At 41.9% G+C, this 21,820-nt stretch overlaps 2 protein-coding genes across 6 annotated transcripts in view; one reads left to right on the plus strand and one right to left on the minus strand.

Annotated features, from left to right (window-relative positions):
• Positions 1–7,746, minus strand: part of LOC111146553 (2,4-dienoyl-CoA reductase 1) — a 39,326-nt gene extending 31,580 nt beyond the window's left edge. Inside the window, exon 1 of one of the 2 annotated variants that reach the window (XM_022502140.1) lies at positions 7,669–7,746. In XM_022502140.1, the coding sequence (XP_022357848.1) occupies positions 7,669–7,719 (51 nt within the window). In that variant the 5' untranslated portion in view covers positions 7,720–7,746. Of the gene's footprint in view, positions 1–4,934; positions 6,283–7,668 lie in introns of those variants that run through there. The other variant, XM_022502139.1, reaches the window with a different exon arrangement.
• An 11,914-nt stretch (positions 7,747–19,660) lies between these two features.
• Positions 19,661–21,820, plus strand: part of LOC111146688 (nibrin) — a 48,990-nt gene continuing 46,830 nt past the window's right edge. For 2 of the 4 annotated variants that reach the window (XM_022502347.1, XM_022502348.1), the window contains exon 1: positions 19,661–19,817. In XM_022502347.1, coding sequence (XP_022358055.1) covers positions 19,781–19,817 — 37 coding nt within the window. In that variant the 5' untranslated portion in view covers positions 19,661–19,780. Of the gene's footprint in view, positions 19,818–19,876; positions 19,880–20,788; positions 20,835–21,820 lie in introns of those variants that run through there. The other 2 variants (XM_022502349.1, XM_022502350.1) reach the window with 2 other exon arrangements.

Here is a 21,820-nt window from a genome sequence, read left to right on the forward strand (position 1 = left end):
TGCCGATAACTTTCTCCTTCTGGCCTTGCTTCTGATTTCTTGTCTTCCTGAACTACCCACTTTATTTGTCAACCTAGCAGAACCAGCCTTCAAAACCAAGCCAAAGTGTCAAAAATTGTTGACACTTTTGAACATGTGCCTTTGTTACAAATGGGCCAAACAAATCCCTCCCTCCAACAGGATCTCCCGTTTTTGGCACCAGACTGTGAGCACCCAGGAAGAAAAAACGGTCGCCATTCATTACTATAATTAGGTTTCTAACACCAGTTAAACATTCAGTAAATGCTTGTTTCATTGATCATAACCCTTACTGGCCAGACTCCAATGCCATCAAAAGTGTACGAGTGCGGACAAGTAGAGTCTTAATGGAGCTATGGATACAAACCCAGCTCTCTGTCACTTATTTCATCAAGGTGAAACAGTCATTTCCCATGATTCTAAATTATGTCATCTCAAAAAGTAGTTTAACCCCCAAAATTAGTTTAACCCAAAAAACCTATTGATACATGAATATTAAGTTATTTGCAAATAGAAAAACTGGGCAAAGGCTTTAAAAAGATAGTCCACATGCAAAAAATACAACCATTGTTATAACTGAGTGAATGTAATTAAACAAAGAAGATATCATTTGTCTCTCACAAGATTGGTAAGGTTCAAAATCTCATAATACATAATACAAAAAAATAGCTTATTAAAGTCACTCCTAAAATCTGGGGATATGAGTTGGGGCAACTTCTTTGGAGGCCAATTTGGTAAAATATATCAAAATATTATCTAAACTATACACACCCTTTGACCCAGCAATTCTACATTGAGGAATTAATCCGATAGATATACTCACTCATTTGGGTATGGAGGGAGAAGCTATGTTCAAAGATATGCACTAAGATGAAAATGAAATTAACAATTCTCTTCACAATCACATCAACAGGAATAAAATGCTTCCTAATAAATTTAATAAAAGTATAAGATTTATAAATTAAAAACTATAAAACACCATAAGAGATTAAAGAGGCCCTAAATAAATAAAAAGACATCCTGTGTTCACAGATTGGAAAACTTAATTTTGCTAAAATGGCAATACCCCCCAAACTGATCTACAGATTCAATGTAATTCCTATCAAAATCCCACCTGGGTTTTTGCAGAAGTTGATGAGCATATCTCAAAGTTCACTTTTAGAGACTCAGAAATGCAAGGGATACAGAATAGTCAAACATATAGTATATGAAAGATTGTTTGTAATCAAAAAGACTAGAAAACAATCTATCAGCATTTCAATAGGGGATATACCCAACCAGTTAGGGCACATCCATTCAACAAGATACTGTGTATCTTTTAATAGAATATATTCTATTCTAATAACAATATGTGGTTATTCAATCACTCAACAAATATTTGTTGGATACCAAGAATACAAGGCATCACATGTTAAAGGAAAAATCTACAGTAGGGAAATATGTATAAAATACTCCCATCTATGTGGTGTTTTTTAATGAAAATATCTTCATACATATGTTGATATATGAACAAAAATTATTGGAATGATCTACAAGAAACTATTCATAGCACTAATCCCTTAGGAGAGGGACTTCCTATACAGTCACTGCATATCATTTTGTACTGTTGAGTGTTAGCTACATTCATAAATTAATTTTACTAAAAATAGTTAGCATAGGGGCACCTGCATGTCTCAGTCAGTTGAGTGTCTGACTCTTGTTCTCAGTTCAGGTCATGATCTTGGGGTTGTGGGATAAAGAGCCCAGCATAAGGCTCCCCACTCGGGGGGAGTCTGCTTCCCCTTTGCCTCTCCCTTTGCCCCCCAACCCCGGCTTGTGCACTCTCTCTAAAATAAGTAAATAAATCTTTTTTAAAAATAGTTAACACAAAATCAAATCATATTTGCAAGCACATGATCTAAAAAGGGTATAAAGGAAAAGTTACAGCAAGAATACTAGCATATGATCAGTGTTCTGAGGATGTTACTTAAAGTGTAAAGTACTATTTATTCCACACATAAGTGTGAGCTATACTTAAAAGGAAAATGAAACATGACCATATCTATTTATTTTGGGGGGGGTTCTAAGTACCTATTGGTTTAGGTTAACATGAATATTTTTTTAAGAGCAAATTTATCCTGACTCAAATTCACAGAATAAGAGCTTTGCAGACTGGGCCTTGACTGTCATATAAAAATGTCAGCTTGGGAAAGACCTGACAAACTTGTTTTTCAAAGGATATCTTTGGGAAATGTGTATTTTTGCACTCCCAAAGCAACTCAATAGTCCGTGCACACAATAAGCCTCTAGTAAATTACTTCTCGATGTATTTTGTCCAGTTGCATGCACTTTCCAACGCCTAGACCACAGCCACTTCAGCATAGTGGAGGTGTCTCTTAGCCAGAAGCATCTCGAAGTTACAAGCGGGAGCTGGGCAGGATGCTCGACTTGATGCTCCAGCACAGAAACAGTGCGGCAGAATGAAGGACTGCCCCACCCACGAATACCAATAGAAATCCTACAAACTGTAAAAAAAACTTAAGAGCCCAAATTCTGCCACAGGCCCTGTTGCACTCAAGCTGTGTGCCTGCGTGGATTGCTTGAGTATCTCTACCCTCTCCTTCACTTAAAGCAGGGCACTGAACAGAGGCCACTGATATTCTGAGCTTCTGCAGAACACGGATCTTGTTGCCACAGCAACTTGAAGGTAAGGCTGAGCAAATATAAAAGAAAGTGAGCTGGACCCCAAGCTGCAGTGGCTACGCTGAATTATGCAGTTGTTGCCAGGAGCAACACAGAAATTACATTTTTAAGTCATGATACACCTTTTAGCAATGAACATGAGTCTGAAAAAGTAGTTGCTCTGAGCTTCATGGTATACTTCCCATTTTTATTACAGTTCTTACTTGTCTGCAGTTAGATGTGGACCAAACAGATGCTTCCCCCACAGAGATCCAGGAGATGAAATCAAGGAGACAAATTAGCAGGCAGTTTGAAATCTTGAAGTGGGGTCTTCACTCCTGCTTACCTCTCATTTGAGTAACCTCATTGATGCCCATCACACTAGTCATAACTAATATGACTATTGTTTTTGAACCAAAAAATAGAACCCCTGTTCTTGGAAAGGTTTTGTTTTGATTTGGGAATCTGCATATATATGAAAAAATATTAGAGATAAACACAGTATGATTTAGTATGGAGTTAACTCATTTATCTATTTTTAACAAATTTTTTAAGGAGCATCTCCTATGCCGTAGGCACTGTTATAGGAAATGGCCATCTAGCACTGAGCAAAACAGATACAATCTTCTACCTTGAGAGATTATTTTTAGAGGGAGGGGGATAAATAAATAATATATATACTTACATAGTATATTAAAAGCTACTACTCTCTGTGGGGAAAGGTGTTTAGAGACCTGCTCTATACTGTTCTGCCTATGTTGAGAAGCAATGTAGGAGGCAAGGTTGGAAGCAGGGATGATGCTTCTGTAGTTGGCCAGGCAAGAAGTGATGATGGCTTAGACCTGGATGCCATCATCAGAAGGGGCAGGAAGTTAGCAAATGAAATTATTTGCTCGTAGGAAGGGTCCAGAAAATAAGGGTGTAGTAAGTTATCACTGTACTTAATACATCTGGTCCAATTATTTCTTGCCCCAAAGCCCAACCTCAGCATATGTTGGTCTATTTCACTAAAGGCAGGTAAGAGGCCCCCTACTTTCCTGAAAAGATCAAACCTATTCAGCTGAGAGCCTTCTCCATCTCTCTCCCCTTTACCTCAGTATTCTATTACTCTTTGCATTGCCTTTGTGTTTTAGAAAGTAAGATCTAACTCTGAGCTAGAAGGAAATGGAGATCAGTCAGACAGAAGGTGTTGGTCTAGGGGAGAAGTAACAAGGGCAGCAGAAATAAAGACACCACTTTCCACACATATTTAACACGTAGTCTAGCCTGAATTCAGAAGCCAACCAGTTGGAAGTGGTGAGCAAGAAAGGGAGAGCTGAAGATGAGCGAGTTCTCTAGTTTACCTGGCTATTTGTTGGGAGCTGCTATAAATGATAGGACTGACATGGGAAGACCCAAGTTGGAGGATTGAAAACAATGAGTTCCATATTGGAAACGCCATACCTGCAACACCTGTGGGACATTCGGGTGAACATACCTAACCTGTGGTTGGAAATACAGTTTTGGAGCCCAGAAAGTAATTCATGGCTAAATGTAAATGGCAACATTATTCAAGAATTTTGAAAGCCTGCAGTTCTACCACTGATGAAATGCAGTGTGGGAGTTTCCCCATACTGGAAGAGACCAAAGTAGAGTTGTCCCCTTACTTAACTTACTTATATTTACCCAGGCATTTCTGATTCCAAAGTGAATCATCACCTCAGGAAGAGAACAGCATAGGAGAGCTGAGACAGTGAATCATTTTCTACCTGGAATTTTCTTTAAAAACCAAGGGCTGCCAAACCTTGTTGGAATGCCTTCTATTATGGGCTGTGGGCAAACCTAACTTTAGAAATTCCCTCCTCTTTCAATGTGTTTTTATAATGATTTTTGTGGATATCTATGTATTTTTTTTAATATTCTAAAATTAGCTTTATAGTTTTGGGAGGAAATTTGTTTTGAAATTTCTTCACATGCATATTTGAGCTCTGACACCACCACTGATCCATGGGATTCCTTCCAGTGACTCCCTTCAAGGTCTCTTTCTCTTCACCTGAGAGATCCAACCCATCTCCAGTCCCACGTTTTTAACCTCCCAGTCAGTATCTTTCCTCTCCATCCACTGCTTGACTTCCAAGGTCTTCCAAGGTCACCCACAAATACAGAGGTCCTACTTTATGTCATCTCTTGTCTCTGGCCTCCAGTGTCTCCTCTCTCCAACTTCTCTGCGATGCTGCCCTCCAGAATACTGCAAACCTGCTCATGGTACTTTTCACCTTAAGATTGATCTGTGGCTCCCTGGTAGCTGCATAAATTCCAGATTCCTTTGCTTCACGCAGCATGTCAATTCCTTGTCACTTGGCTCTTATCCATCTCTCCAGCCTCTTTTCCCTCTGCTTTACTCCCTTGAAATCTGCACTCAAGAAAACAAAATACTCAGGGTTCTCCAAACATAAATTGTTTCCTACCTCCTTATCCTACCAATTCAATCCCCACATCACTCAACATTCATCATTCAAAGGTAGTTCTAAGAGTTCTTCGGCCTTTCCTAATGCTCCCAGACAGAACTAACGTTCTCATCTCCATTCCTGTAACCAGTTCCCCCTGGTAAGTGCCCTCTCTCAATGGCATGGCCCTTAGCTCAAGAGCCAAAGACAGAAATCTGGGCTTCATCTCATACCGCACATCCAAACCACAAAGTCCAGTTTGTTTTATCCTAAATAGCTCTAATGCTGCCCTTAGTACAGACTCCTTATCATTTTTGTTTGGACTTGTAGTCTCCCTATGTCAAGTCTTACCTGATTACTACTTCCCTGCTCACAATTGTGATGGTATTATAGCCCCTCAATATGGCCCAATCTTCCTTCCTCACCCCACCACCAACCAATCACCAAGGCCTCTCAATTTACCTCTTAAGTATCATTTGACTTTGAGTTTCTTTGCATCCACAGCCATTCCCTATGGGAGGCCACCACAGAGAGAGGAGTACCCAGATTTGACTACATGCCTCTATTTTTACCTTCACTCCCATGCTATCAGGCCAAAGCTCTCACTCTTCAATGTGGCCCACTGGCTGCTCAGTGGCTTCTGCTCATTAGTCTCCCCACCTGTCTCCCTATTCTCTACCTATACACTTTAGCCTGGCTTTTCACACAGACCACTCTCCCATGTAGAACCTTCTTACTCATATTCCTCCCCTTGGATAACTCCCAATTCATCCTTCAGGTCTCAGTCTAGATACGTACCCCAAAATATATTCCATAAAACTGTACACCCCTCCCTTTGGGAGTGGGAAATGCTTCTTCCCCAATCCCGATGAGTCCTTCACATCAGGGGAGCTCAGTTAGTGTAACTCTAGGCTTCTTCCCACACCCTTAGTTTCCTGGTCTCCGGAGATAGTTTATCTGACTGGTAGACTTTGACAGAATAGTTGGGCCTGAGTAGTTCTTAAGCCTTCCTCCTGAGATTTAGCTGCCTTCAGAGAACAATTCTACTGTCCTTGAGGCAGCAAGTTTGCCTAATTCAGGAAGTCCAGTTAGCGGGGCCAGCTGGCTCTCAGGTGGAATGGTAGTAAGTGATACTTTGGCCTCTGTCTTTACTCTTGTTTTTCAAACTGGAGAAGAGTGAAGCAGGCTCCCCACTGAGCAGAGAGCCCCATGCGGAACTCAATCCCAGGACCCTGAGATCATGACCTGAGCCGAAGGCAGAGGCTTAACCCACTGAGCCACCCAGGCACCCATAAACAGCACAATTTTAATATAACACTTCATAAGTACGACTGTTGAACAAATGAAGCATTTCTTTCGGTAACAAAAATTTGGAGATTCAATTGTAATAACTAGTATTTGCCAACAAAAACATGTTGTTTCTTGGAACAACCTCCCACTTCACAGATGTGAAGATGCTTCTCAGAGGAGTTCAAACCCAACGCTGCATGTGCCAGAAAAACAAAACACACCAAAAGAGGTCTCTGTTGGCTCTTAACCCTGATCCTCAAAACTTCTATTTTTCTGAAGCAAAACAATTTCAAAATTGTCAGATTACAATTAATTTTTAAATGAGTTCATTTTCTCCCTCTCATACTGTATTGTCTAATAGTGTCAGAAGAGTTGGGATATGGTCTGTGTGACCTTATTACTACAGTCCTAATGATTTGTTGGGGGGCTGGGAACAACCTTTGAAGACTCTTCTACCTCACAGAGCTGTTGTACACAGAGCAAGTTCCAGAAGAGGCTAGAAAACCCAGGCTTCTTTCGCAATGACCAAAATCTTTAGAGGAAAACCGTATCAAAAAAATCTTCGTGTTGAACAAATACCACTTTTTAAAAAGAAAGTTCTCTTACTTGAGAGACTTACCATACTATTTCCTCATGTTCACATTTGGAACTACGGTCTCCGTTTCTCAAAAAAGATCATGGCTGCCCATTCTACTGGACTAAAAAAACGTGCTTGGGAGAAGGCATTGTGCTTTTTTCTACATCTGCCTTCTTTTTCTTATCCTCTCCAGCTGTCTTCACCTGCATTTTTTATTTGAACTCTGGGTCAGGCGGACATACATAAGTTGACAAAACAAACAAAAAGTTGTCTCACCCAAAGCATGGGGGAGATAGAGGTTGCCCCCAGCCCAAGATACACCTCTCCCAGTTTAGCTCTAGGAAGGGGAGTCTAGATAGCTGGGTTTGGGGTTTTTTCTTCTTATAAAAGTTTTTAAGTGAATATGTTTGTATTAGCTTTGAAGCTTCCAGGGACATGCAAACTCTCAGAACCACACTTTCTCTGACAGCAGAATGTGATTTTGCTCCTTCTTAACCCTAACCCCCGGCTCCTACCGCCCCTCCAACGGCGCGTCCCCGCGCGTCCCCGCGCCCCGGAATCCCCTGTCCTCGCTCCCCGCACCCCGAGGTCCGGACCTTCGCCGTGCGCGCCCCCGGCAGCTGTCCCGAAGACCCGCACGGGCAGGGCGCTCGCTGGAGCCGAGCCGGACCCTCAGTCCCTCCAGCGTCGCCTTACCCGCCGAGGACCGTGGTACCCAACAAGGAACACTCGACCTAGCAGCGCCATTTTGGATCTCCACGACTCAGTCCCGATACCCGCGAGGGCCAGGGGGCGGGGCCGGGGTAGGGAGCAGGGGCGGGCGGGGGACGGAGCCGGAGCTGGGCGGGGAGCCAGGGCCGGGGCGGGGATTGAGGGCGGGGGCGGGGCGGGGGCGGGGCGGGGGCAGGGACCCTCGCAGGGAGGAGGGCGGAAAGGGAGCTGGAGGCGGGGCCGGGGCGGAGGAGGGGCAGGAGGGGGGGGCAGGAGGTGGGGCCGGGGCGGGGGCGGAGGCGGAGGGGGTGGGGCCGGGGCAGGGGCCGGCGCAGGGGGGGGGGGGGAGGGGGAGCTGGGGGGGGGGGGGGGGGGGGGGGGGGGGGGGGGGGGGGCGGGAGCCAGGATGGGGGAGCCGGGGTTGCTCTCCGCACTGCTACGCCCGGCGCCCCCTACCCCTTGTCCAATTCGTAGTTGGTGTGGCGCCGGATCTTACATCACCCGAGTAATAACATCTTGGATTTAAATCTCAGCTTCCCTTGTCCGGGGGCGAAGCGCTTGAAATCTAACAAAAGCAGGAGCTTCCGGGCGGCTTTGATTTTCCGCAGGACACGCCGCCCCCTATCTTCGAGAGGCAGAAGGGCTTTGACCTGGGGTCCCGCCTTTACCACCAAGTAACAAAATTCTGTCTTCATTTGTTGATGTTTAACTGCTGGTAACTTTTAAGCCTCACCCCTTCCTTTCTCTTGTGTCTTGGGTCAGCTAGGCAAGTGGACAGGAAAGCCCAGATACTCTCTCCTTTGGCACTGCAGCCAAGCCCCTTCTCACACATGGATATCCTCACTCTAACCCATAAACAACACCCAACAGTGATAAAAAAAAAAAAAAAATCCCAAGCCACTCTTTTTTTTCCTTACTGTATTAATTTTCAAGGCCTGCTTAGTAAAGCAGCATAGACTAAGTGACTTAAACAACAGAAAATTTATTTTTTTCACAACCTGGGAGCTAGAAATCTGGTATCAAGATGTTGGTGGGATTGGTTTCTTCTGAGGCCTCTCTCCTTGACTCATAGATGGTGCCTTCTTCCACTGTCTCCACGTGGTCTTCTTTCTTTACATTTCTGTGTTTAAAGTTCCCCTTCTTATAAGGACACCAGTCCTATCAGATTAGGGGATACCGTAATGAGCTCATTTTAACTTTATTATCTCTTTAAAGCCTTATCTCTAAAACAGATGATTTGATCTATTGCTCAAATTCTAAGGTATTGGGGGTTAGGACTTCAACATATGAATTTGAAGGGGGCACAATTTAGCCCATAATACTTTCTCCCTCAAACCATTTAAATCAGCTCTGGAGGCCTGCTCTGTCCTTCCAAACAGTCTCATTGCATAAATAATAAACATTTTTATATTCGTATGTCCGTGTGTGTGTGTGTGTGTGTGTGTGTGTGTGTGTGTGTGTGTGTATGGCATCATCAGTCTTGACATCCAAACTAAACGTGGGGTGGGAATCCAACTGGTTTCCACAGAGATATTATAACACTAGTGTCTTAAAATGATGCATATTCATGTCACATTTTTCTATGGGTCAGAAACCTAGATATGGTCCTAGACAGTCCTAGGCGGACTCTAGGACTATCCAAGTATGCTAGGCTCTCAAAATACTGCAATCAAGTTGTCCACTAGGCCATGTTTTCCTCTGGAGACTCAAATGGAGAAGAATCTGCTTCCAAGCTCATTCAGGTTGTTGGCAGAATTCATTTCCTTGTACCCATATGACAGAGGTCCCCAGCTTTTGCTGACTGTTGGCTGGAGGCCATCCTCAGCTTCTAGACATCACGTATAATTCTTTTCTATATGAACTTCCTCAGTATAACTGCTTATTTTATCAAGCTTGAGAGGAGAATTTTTCATCTCAGAGAGGATCCAGTCCCTCTTTTCAGGATAATCACCTGATTAAGTGAGTCTCACCCAGGATAATCGTAATCTCCTTTGATAAACTAAAAATCAGCTGATTTAGGACCTTACTTATATCTGCAAAATCCCTTCACCTTTGCCATATTCTGTAGGCTAGAATCAAGTCACAGGTCCCATCCATATTCAAGGGTAGGGGATTATATCTGGTATGAATACCAGGAGGCAGGGGTTATGGGAACCTCTTAAAATTCTTCCCACCACAACCGCTACACTAGACATGGGAAGAAAAGGCGATTGGTCCCATTTGAGGTAGACCCACACTTTACAACCAGTCAGAGGAGACGAGCCATAAAACACACTCAGGCAGGCTAGACACTGGGCACTCAGCTTAACTGTTTATGCCCTAAGCTTGGTATATCTTGGCAGAGAGTTGAACTTCAAGAGAACAAGCCAACAAGGGAAAGGAATAACCCGAGAGGTCTCCCCAAAGGCCTGGTAAAACCTTGGTCCCTTCTCATGATTCTGAGAGGGAAGGAGAGTGCAGGCCACAAAGATGAATGAAAGTAGGTAGGAATGAAAACAGTATTTTTACCACTAATGGTACGATATCTTGCTTTTGCAAATTTTACTGAAAAATAAATTGCTGTTGCCGTTTTCTAGAGATGGTACCATAAATATAATTTAGAGAACTTGTAGCATTCTTAGGCACGACTAAAGAACAGACTGGGGGCATGAAAAAAAGAGGCCACTCCAAATGTGAGGAGTTGTTTCAGCTAGGCAGGAGCCATGGGATTCGAATTCAATGCCTGAGGATATATTACTCCTGAAAGCTAATATTTTTCACCTTGTTCTGTGTGTCAGGCAGTGCTCCGCACCCTACATGTGTCCTAGTCTTCACAGGTATTTGTGGTTTGTACTATGATTATCCGCATTTAGAAACTGAGGCACAGAACAATTAGGCAAACTGCAGAGCTAATAGCTAACAGTGCTGCAGTTGGAGGCAGCCCAGGCTGGCTCTGGGGCTGGAGCTCTCAGCCATTGCATTGTTCTCTGTGTCAGGGGGACATAGACATGGGAGTCAGACTGCCGTGCCTCACAGATGTGTCACAGGTAGCCAATTAAGAACTTTTTCTTTCATTTCCTTATCTGTGAAGTGAAGGTATGAAGAGTGCTAACCTCAAAAGGTTTTTCTCAGGTTTAAACGAAATAATATATTTAAAGCACTTGCGGGGTGCCTGGGTGGCTCAGTGAGTTAAAGCCTCTGCCTTCAGCTCAGGTCATGATCTCAGGGTCCTGGGATCGAGCCCCGCATCAGGCTCTCTGCTCAGCCGGAGGCATGCTTCCCTTCCTCTCAACCTACTTGTGATCTCTGTCAAATAAATAAATAAAATCTTTAAAAAAAAATAATTAAGCACTTGCAACAGGGTCTGGCACATACAAACCAGCAGAAAATGCTTGCTATGGTCCTGCACTTAGAGACTGAGCAGTAGGTAACCCAGAGTTAAGGGGAATCCCTGATATCACTATATAATGTTTGTTTGTTTGTTTTTTCCAATGGAACCACAGGCCATAACTATTATGCAAATTCAACAGGATTTTTTTTTTAAGATTTTATTTATTTATTTGAGAGAGAGAGAGAGCATGAGCAGGGGAAGAAGCAGAGGGAGAGGGAGAAGCAGACTCCCCGCTGAGCAAGGAGGCAGATGGGGGTCTTAATCCCAGGACCCTGGGATCATGACCTGAGCTGAAATCAGATGCTTAACCAACTGAGCCACCCAGAGTGCCTCAAGTTCAACAAGATTATTACCCAGAAGATAAACGACCCATGAAAGAAAAAAAAGGAAAGACTTACAAAGTGCCTTGCTCAAGCATTGTCTAGAAATTACACTCAGTGCTATTTCATATTTTTCTTAGAGAGTTCTACAGACACCTAATAGGAAGCGTCTAAAATAAGTTCATAAAGTTGTGTTTCAATGAAATTAAGCCCCAGAGGAGGAGGCTGAGGAGGGGGATGGTGAGTTGCAGTCAGCCTGGTAATCTAAGCGGTGTAGCTTCCCAACACTTGAGGGAGCTTGAATGGTGGATCAGATACCAGCCCCCTGTCATAGAGGCAGGGTGAGACTGAAGAGGGCACTCCATGTTGGTAGGTAGCAATTTTAACAATAGCAAGGGGAACTTACATAAGGGGTTTGTCTTAGGTGAATGGACAGCAACACAGATGGATCCCTGCACCTGTCCTCCAAATCTTAAAAGCTTATAGAGACCCTAATTGGGCTCAGTCGTGTATACCTTGTAGACCTTTTCAACAGCACCTTGCATCTCAAGGCTATGTCCTCAGAGCAGCCTCTGAGAGCAGGAAAGTCAAGTCAAACCCACACTCCAAGGGCAGGGGAGGGGGTAAAAATTCTTCAAAGTGCCCTGGTCCAGCTCACGGGTCAATTGGTAGTCACATTGTTTTTGGTCACATTCCCTAACGAGTGGGAATACTGAAGTAAGAGACAATTCTCCCTATTGAAAATAAGGGAAAAGGCCCCCTTTTTTTAGAACATTACTTTTGAAAACTTGTCATTATAAAGTCTTTCTTGAAATGTGTGTAAATCCTTTTTTAAAGCTCTGCCACCTTCACAACCCAGCAATGTCTTTCTCAAGGACCTAGGGGCATCTCCTTGAAATGTAACCATCAAGGAAGATAGTTTCCTAGTTCAAACTGCAAAACTACCTCCTGTCATAAAGATTTGAGAAGTTATTTGTCCTTTGGTTAAAGGCAGTTAGCTAACACAACGGTCACTCCAATTGCCAAGTGAATTTAGGATGAACTACTCAAGGACTAGCTGTTGCTTACCTTGAGAACGTGTAGGGAATGAGTTTTCTCTCCTTGCCTGTTTAAAAGGGCGATATTTCTCTTACCAATCTCTTTAGCAGATTGCGTGGGATTCTGCTTTATGCTTATTCAATAATAAAACAGTTTCCTTTCTCTTCTATATTGGGATAGCAGAAGATTTTGTTTTAATTAAGTTTTCCCAGTAGCAATGACCTTCAAACTGCAGCAAACTCCTTAATGCCCAGGTCTAAAGTCACGTAATATACATCAACTCAGGCCTGACTGCCAGGGAAATAAATAACCACCTTTTCCAGGAAAGGCCGAAGAGTTGTTTAGCATTGTCTTGGAGAGGGTATGAGAAGTCCTTTGACTGGTTTCTGTTTCACTACTGAAGAATAGGAAGAAGGCTCACCTGAAAGGAGACCTCATGACCTCATTAGGAGGGCGGTACCGGCTGTGGGACCAGTAACATTCTTAAAGTTACAAGTCTGAGTCTGAGAAAAGGCAACAACAGTTGATAATGTTCCCACCTCTGGTTTTCGATCCAGCATTCATTCCTGGCTGCACAACTTGAGGGGGATTGTTAAACGGTGGTATCAGCTGGAAAGAAAAGCCAACCTCAAAGTAGGTTAGTAAATGCTCTGTTCATTCTCTTACTGAGGATATAACCCAGCAGAAAGAACTGCTCCAAAGCTTGTCAGTTTATAGGGGATTATATATTTTAAAAAAGTAAAGGGTAGATATGCTTGCAAGCAGTTCTCCAAGGTCTGCACATCACAAGGTATAATTTGTTCAGTTGTAAAAATTAAGGTTTATTGATTTCCATATCAACACATGGGAGACTCCTAGATCATCTTAATATATTTATTATGTTTCTATAATATCTGATAAAAATATAGCCCACGTGCCTCCACTTGACTGATTTTCTGATTCTTCTTGTTTTTGACTTCTCCGGGAGCTCACTTGAAATGGTCACAGGAGGCTGACATCATTCACCTAGTGCAGTTTGAGTGCACGGTTAGTGCTCAGAGGACTTGGTCCAGGCTGCTGCTGAAGGGAGCCACAGAAATTCTGCACTGACAAGCAGAAGACGTGCTTGTCATAACTCCGCTACAGACTGACTTTCTGCTACTGGGCAAGTAAACTTCTATCACCTTTATTTTCCTCATCATAAAACGAGGTGTTGGTGTAAATTATCTCTAAAATCACTTGTTCTAAAAATATGTGATTACAAATACATTAGATTTGGCAGAGTAATTATAGGCCACCTGGTGTGGTCCTAAGAAGGTCATTGTAAAATGCTCTTAAGATTAAAAAAAAAAAAGATGGATAATATTCTTTATTTAGAATATTAGCTCTTGTGTATTTCTGGTGTTTGAGTACCTCATCTAATTTTACACATTTTAGGTGAATATTAGGCTTCATATTTTCTAAGTGCTTTACAATCATCAATAAGCTTCTTGAATGACCTCTGGAAGGGAGGCTTACCCATGATCCCAAAAAAAGACTTTTCTTTTCTCGTTCTGTAAAGGCAAGTCTTAAACTTGGCAATTTGGGACCTTACATACATTTATTTTTCAATTAAAAAAATAAATTATACTTAAGCGGACAATTTGATTCCAGTAACCCACTGATGTTTCAGGTAACTCTACTAATAATTTACAGATTAACTTGATATATACGGTTTTATTCCTATATCAAGATAAAATAAGACACATAGAAGTTAATTTTTTTATTCTAGTAAAATATAAAATAGAATTACTACAGTAAAAATAATTCTATTAAAATAGACTTAGGGTTGAGCTACAAAAATAGAACTCATTTGTTCTTTACTACCTGATAATCTTTAGACTAAAAAAGATGCACGCTGAGTCATCACTGGTTCTCCACATGCTTCTCATTTCTCCAAACCACACCAACTTTCACAGTTCAGCATAAGTACTAACACAGGTGCAAAAGTGTTTCAATGAGTAGTTAAATTAATAAACAGTTGCATCAGGTGTTCATCATTATGGTAAATATTAGAGCTATAAAAGTGATTTAGACAGTAGGCACCCAAAAATGATTTAGTCACAGCCCCTACCCTTAAGGACCTAGAAGGAAAGGAAAGGAAACCAATATTTGTTTAAATCCATGATGTATAGTATAGTGTCTCAATTAATGGTAACAATAATACTGCAAAGTAGATATAATTTAAGCCCACTTATAAAAGGAGACTGAGCTCCCTTTGTTGTTACCTGTGTGTGACCCTGAAACAAAAAAATCTTAGCTCTTTTAAGACTATATTTTAGCATAACATTAGTTAGAAATTAATGGTCAAATTAATGAAATTGGAGAGAAAACAAGATAATCTTTTATTTATCTTTTTTTCCAAGTTTTTACTTAAATCCAGTTAACACACAGTGTAATATTAGTTTCAGGTGTAGAATTTAGTGATTCAACACTTACATAAAATCTCCAGTGCTCATCACAACAAGTGTACTCCTTAATCCCCATCATCCATTTAACCCATTCCCATGCTCACCCCCTCTCTGGTAACCATTAGTTTGTGCTCTAAAGTTAAGCGTCTGTTTCTTGGTTTTCCTTTTTACCCCCCCCCCCCAAATACTCATTTGTTTTGTCTCTTAAATTCTACATATGAATGAAACAACCATATGGTATTTGTCTTTCTTTGATTTTGCTTAGCATGATAGTCTCTAGCTCTTTCCCTATTGTTGCAAATAGCAAGATTTCATTCTTTTTATGACTGAGTAATATTCCTTGATATTCCATATATATATATATATATATATATACATACACACACGTATGTGCAGGTATATATATACCACATATAATATTCCATTATATTCTATGATATTCCATACATATATATCACTTCCTTATTTAGTCATCTATTGATGGACACTTGTGTTGCTTCCATAATTTGGCTGTTGTAAATAAACATAGGGCTGGGTATCTCCTGCTGAATTAGTGTTCTTATATTTTCTGGGTAAACATCATAGGTTATTTCTATTTTTGACTTTCTGAGGAACCTCCATACTGTTTTCCAGAGTGTTTGTGCCAGTTTGCATTCCCACCAACAGTGTAGGAGAGTTCTCCTTACTCCAAATCCTTGCCAACACCTGTTATTTCCTGTGTTCATTTTAGCCATTCTGACAGGTGTGAGGTGATAATCTCATTGTAGTTCTGATTTGTATGTCCCTGATGACAAGTGATGTTGAACAGTTTTTCATGTATCTATTGCCATCTGGATGTCTTCTTTGGGAAAATGTCTATTCATGTCTTCTATCCATTTTTTTAACTGGATTATTTGTTTTTTGGGTGTCGAGTTTGATAAGTTCTTTATATATTTTTGGATACTAACCCTATATCAGATATGTCATTTGCAAATATCTTCTCCCATCCTATAGGTTGCCTTTTAGTTTTATTGATTTCTTCTTCACTATGCAGAAGCTTTTTATTCTGATGAAATTCCAATAGTTTATTTTTGCTTTTGTTTGCCTTCCTTTAGCAGACCTATATAATAAGTTGCTATGGCCAATGTCAAAGAAGTTACTGCCTGTGTTCTCCTCTAGGATTTTAATGGTTTCCTGTCTTACATTTAGGTCTTTCATCCATTTTGAACTTATTTTTGTGTATGGTGTAAGAAAGTGGTCCAGTTTCATTCTTTTGCATGTTGCTGTTCAGTTCTTCAAACACCATTTTTTGGAGAGACTCTCTGTTGTATGTTCTTTCCTACTTTGTCAAAGATTAGTTGACCACATCATTGTGTGTTCATTTCCGGGTTTTCTATCGATTCTGTTCCATTGTTTTATCTGCAACTTGACCTTTTAATAGTTTTAAGATAAGGTGAAGGAATCAAAGAGAAAAATGGAAAATATGTAGGAGAAGGAGGTAACTGATAAAACAAGGCCTTGGGACAGATGAGGAGAAGGAATGGATTTAAATTGAGCACAAGTGGAGGAGTTGGTCCCAAATTGAAGTGTTAAATTATACCCTGAAACCAGAGAGAAAAAGGTAAGGATGAGGTGTAGGTGTAGATTTTAAAAGAAAAGAAGTTCCTTTTATGACAGGGAGAAGGACAGAGTAGGATAGAAATTATAAAGAAGTCCTTACAGGAATTTCCTCAGTAACATACAACACCATATTCTTTGAAGGAGGCCAGGAGATGACCAGATTTGAGTAGATATTAGCAAAGGTATGGGATAGCTTGTCAGGACTTCAGAGAATGAATTTTGTTTTGTTAAGATTTTATCTATTTACTTGACAGAGAGAGAGAGAGCACAAGCAAGGGGAGCAGCAGGCAGAGGCAGAGGGAGAGGGAGAAGCAGATTCTACACTGAGCTAGGAACCCAATGCAGGGCTGGATTCCAGGAGCCTGGGATCATGACCTGAGCCGAAGGCAGCTGCATAACCAACTGAGCCATCCAGGCGCCCCAGAAAAAAAAACTTTTTTTTTCTTTTTTAAAACAGGAAGTAGGGCTGATGAGTCATGTTCTATAGTTCAACTAATATTAGAGGTTATGAATTTTCATTGATTCCACATTTTCAAAGATAGTTTAATGCAGAAGCTTTAGTACAGAAGGTGGTTGTATAATTAATTGGCTCATAGTTGGGGTTTCTTAGGGCTCATAGACAAGTTAGCTATAGAGGTGAGAGCTCTGAGACTAAAAGTAGTTCTGAGAGCTGCTCCAAGTACTGAAAGCAGAGCTGTAATAGTAGTTCAATCTCCAATCCTGGTATGCAGCCTGAATATCTTGAAGGAGAGGAGACTGATCACCTACGTAAAGTGGAGGGATCAAGTGGTAAGAGACCTGGATAAAGCTAAAAAGCAGGTATTATGGAATGAGTATATAAGAAACGTAGAGGGCTAGGCAGCTCCAGTCAGAAAGTAGGATATTAAAGATGGGGAAGTTTCTGGTGATAGAAAATTCTAAAGGGTGGCCATCAAAGAGGTTGTGCATGTGTAGTAGAGGTGAAAATCACAGGATTTGAGAAAATCAAAATAATGTGAGCCTAATGGGTAAAACAAGTTTTCCACTTGTGTCTTACAGTTGCTTGAGAATAATGGCAGGAGTTGGGGTGGAGAAGAAAGCTCTCACACAGGTGGCAATGTTCTCAATGAATATGGATAAGTAACATGGATTTATCTGCAATAGGCAGCAGGAAAAGGATTCATAAAGGGTAGCAACTCACACATAATGGTTCTATCTAGGAGAGATTTTGCAAGTCTGGGAAGAGTAAGACACTGAAATGGAAAGTGAAGGTATAGGTTTAGGGAGAAAGAGTAATCCTCCTGGCCAAAAAATATGGTGGATATCCTACTGGCCAGTAACTATGGCAGAGGCATTGGGGCAACTATCTTAGAACCAGTAGAGAAAAACTGTTCTAGAGTGAGAGCCATGTTTAATTTAAAGCAAAACATAGAGGGAAGTTTTCATGAAGACTTAAACAATCTAGCAGGGTTTGTTTACAACAAAACAGCAGGTGAGAGAAGACGCCAGTAAGTTACAGGAAGCAGGGGGCATGGAATAGTAAGCAACTTTCTACCAATCTAACACTCTATCTGCATTGTGCTCCCTCTTTCAAAAATTTTCTAACCTCTGATTATCAGACCTATGCTATTGGTAAGCAACAAATAAATATTCCTTTATTACTTTGATGTTGCCCCATCTCCTCTTCTTGCAACCAAAAAATAAAAGGCTAAGATACGGTAACCCAGCCGGGGAAGGACTGATGAGGGAAGATGTGACTTTATAGTAAAGGAGCTGCAGGCTCATCAACATGTGTCAGCAGGAGCAAGGAGAATACTTTTGGGACTGTATTCTGAGGATGCTGAACAAGAGGACATGGAAAATGAATTTGGATAAGGGAGAGTTTATTGATTTGGGAGCACTCATCCGGAAGAGAAGAATGAATGCCCTGGTAAGGATCCCAGAAAATATGACTATCATACTTCCATGATGGCTCATAGAAACTTGAAGAAAGTGGTGGCCCACATTAAGAGAAGTAGAAATAGAATTGTCATGGCAGATAGTGGAAGCAGGGGAGCAAAATGCTCAGGGAAGGGGACATGCTAGAGTGGCTATCCTATGGAAAGCTGGGAATTCCACTAGATGACAAAGTTCTGATTCAGATGCTCCATTTATCAAAGTGACTAGGAATTTTCTGGTGAGAGGGGTACCCCATCACTGAGAAGCTCAGGTGTGGCTTTTCCCTGTGGATTATGGCTGATGATAAGAGATACTGTCACCAAACTAGGTTCAAAGACAGCAACAAGGATAATAGAATCCCAAAACAATAGAGGCCAGGTGGCAGCACTTAACCATCAGAAGGGTACAACGGTCCTACTGAGTGGCAAGATTGTAGTGGCCGTCAACGATCTTGACCTAGAGAGAGCTATAGAGCTATGGAGATGATTAATAGAAAATGGCACTCCTAGGAGAAAAGATAAAAGCTAGCCAATAAGAGCGTGCTCGATGGAAAAAAAAAAAAAATGAAGGATGGATGAACCCAAGGCTGAGAGCAGCACCCTCAGTAAAAAGTTTCAGTCTCTTCCCCAGTTTCCTGACTTGTGCCAGTTCATCAGTCCATAACCCAGTGGCTAAAGGAGAGGCGGGAATGCCGAGAGGGAGGACCCTGAAACACAGTAATGAGAATATATGGTAATAACTTCTCCTACACCAACCCCACCTCCAAATCTTCCCCAAAGGGACCTATGGCCATCCCCTTGGAAAACCATACACTTTAGAAAAGAGAATGCCTAAACATTTTTAATATTGTTGGACACAGTCATTACTGATACCTAGGAACTCTGAGTATTATTATGGTCCCCAAGTAGGGTAGAGGTATAAGGGAACCAAATGATGAATGAAGATTGACTTGTAAAATCTTTATCTTCACCCTAACTGTCACCACCAGTAGGGTGCATACAAAGGAGTAACTGCAATTTTTTTAGAAATCACAAATGCATGGAATTACAAACTTGGCTAGTATGTTAATGTCTTTAATTAGAAAATCTTACGTTGCTTTGTAGCTGATTTTAAAAATTATTTCTATTCACGACCAGAAAACGTAATTCAAAGTATGTATATTCATTGAACACCTTTCAATGGGATCCACACTTCATAACCCAATACATTTCAATACAGATCGCACTGTTCCTCTCCTTAACCACCAGGTGGCGACGAGGAGCCCACGTCTCACTCCTGCTTATCCCTCCTCTTCCTAGGCGGCCCAGCTCCCGGGAGCGCGCACGTTCCGGAGTCCACGCCGCTTGAGGCAGCTGCGGCCGCGCACGTCGGTCAGCCGCGGTTACGCCTCCGCGAGTTGGCCGAGAGTCGGGGGACCCAGGCCCATGTGGAAGCTGCTCCCCGTCGCGGGCCCGGCCCGAGGTAAGGGCGGAGGGGAGAGGCCCCGGCACCGTGTTCCAGGGAGCAGCTGCGTTGGGCAGGGGGTCTAAGGAGTGATGCTTCCGGTCGGTTCCCGTTCCTCTCTCCACCTTCCGGTGCTGCCGTCGTCCCCGCCCCGGGAGGCGGCGGGAAGGAGATGCGCGCACCATACGACTGCGGTGGGGACCGCGCTGTCTTCCCGGGCAGCGCCCGGCCGGTCCTTGGCGGTGGCATCCCTTACCCAGCCTACCGCCAGGTTCTCGGTAGTTGGGACCAGCTCCTCTGGCCGCATTGACCCGGCTTACAGGCCGCGCGGAATTGAGTCTTGGCCGGCCACCTGCTCTCTCCTTTAGCGTTTTAAGCTTTTGGCCAAACACCTAGAATAAGTTATCCCAGGCTAGGAGCACGATGGCAGCAGATGACTTTGTTTTGAGCACATTGTTTAATTTTGTGAAAAGCTACAGAGATGAATTGGGTAAATGGCAGCCACAGGAGAGGCATGATTTCAGTTTTGTTTTAGAGCCTTTTTTTGGTCATCCGAACAACTGAAAAAGTAGGGTTTTGTTGTTTTGTTGTTGTTTCTGTTCTGCACTTTTCAGCAGCGGCAGATGGTTATCTCCTGTTAATTGGTTGCCTGGTCAAAGTCCTTTTTAGTTGATAAGCAGATGGTAGCGTACGATTAGGTCCTGCCCCCAGGAAGTTTATTCTGATAGGCAAAAGAGCTAAATTTACGAACGGCGCATGAAGTTAGGAAAATAAATGGTAAGAAGACTAAAGATCAAGGCATCCCTATGGACTTGAAGCAGTGCTGAGGTAGAACAGAAGCTGTTGCTGGGAAGCAGGACTTCGTTCCTTTCCAGGAACAGTTGTCTGTGGCTGGCTCTGGGTTCCTACAGAGAGAGAGGCAGGTAACAGTAGAAAAATGCATCCATCAGTGGCCAGCATTCTTAACTTCTAGGAGATTGTGACCTCTTTTCAGAATCTAACAGACATTATGGGCCCACTCCTCTAGGAAAAAATGTAAGTAAACCAAGGCACAATGTTTTTTCCTCGAAACGGCCCACTCTAGGCTAAGAGTTTCTGAATAACAAAATATCCAAACGTGGCTTGGCTTTCTACTTCTCTAGTTTATCTGCCCTAGTTACCCTACCACTCCGAAGATGGAGTCCCAGGCTCCCATACTAAACTGCTAGTCTCCAAGAAATGTGCTATTACCTAACAATTTGTGATTTTCAACATTTTTTTTAGAAACTAAACATGTACTTGAAATGGTACCTTTAACAAAAAAAAAAACAGAATTCCCCAAAATGCACACTTAAATCAGGTCTGAACGTTTCTTGCATTGACCTATGTTGTTTACTCCGGATTCAGTACCATATGTTTTAGTTACTGTAGCATTAGGGCGTAGTTTACCATCTGGTAGGGAAAGTTCTTGTAAGTTTTAAATTTTTATATACAGTTTTTTAAAATTATATTTTTCCCAATGGATTCTTGAATCAGATTCCAAACATAGTATTGTGATTTGTTTGGTAATGTATATTTATGTATGTTGATCTGGGCAAGACTTTTTTTTAAGTTTTATTTATTTGAAAGAGGGTGAGAGCGTGTGTGAGAGCCAGCGGACACAAGCGTAGGAGGTGGAGGCAGGGGAGGGGAGAGAATTCGAAGGACCCTGCACTGAGCACGGAGCCCAATATGGGGTTCAGTCTCATGACCCTGAGATCCTGATCTGAGCTGAAACCAAAGGTCAGAGGCTTAACGGACTGAGCCAGTCAGTTACTGCCAACACTTTTCAGTACTGTTTTCTCTTTAGAAAATGCTAGAGCTTTCCATCTAATCTTTTGCATCTTTCAGTGAGGCTTTATAGAAATTACAAGTTTTGATTTATCTGAAGTTGATTATTAAAGTTTAAAAGCAAAATTAAAATATTTTATGTAAATATTTGCTGTACCTATGTACAGCAAATATGTGTGTCTATACATTTACTTTTTTTTTTTTTTTTAATT

Source organism: Enhydra lutris, unplaced genomic scaffold (assembly GCF_002288905.1).
Source record: "Enhydra lutris kenyoni isolate GAN:26980312 unplaced genomic scaffold, ASM228890v2 scaffoldscaffold14, whole genome shotgun sequence".
Lineage (NCBI taxonomy): Eukaryota > Metazoa > Chordata > Mammalia > Carnivora > Mustelidae > Enhydra > Enhydra lutris.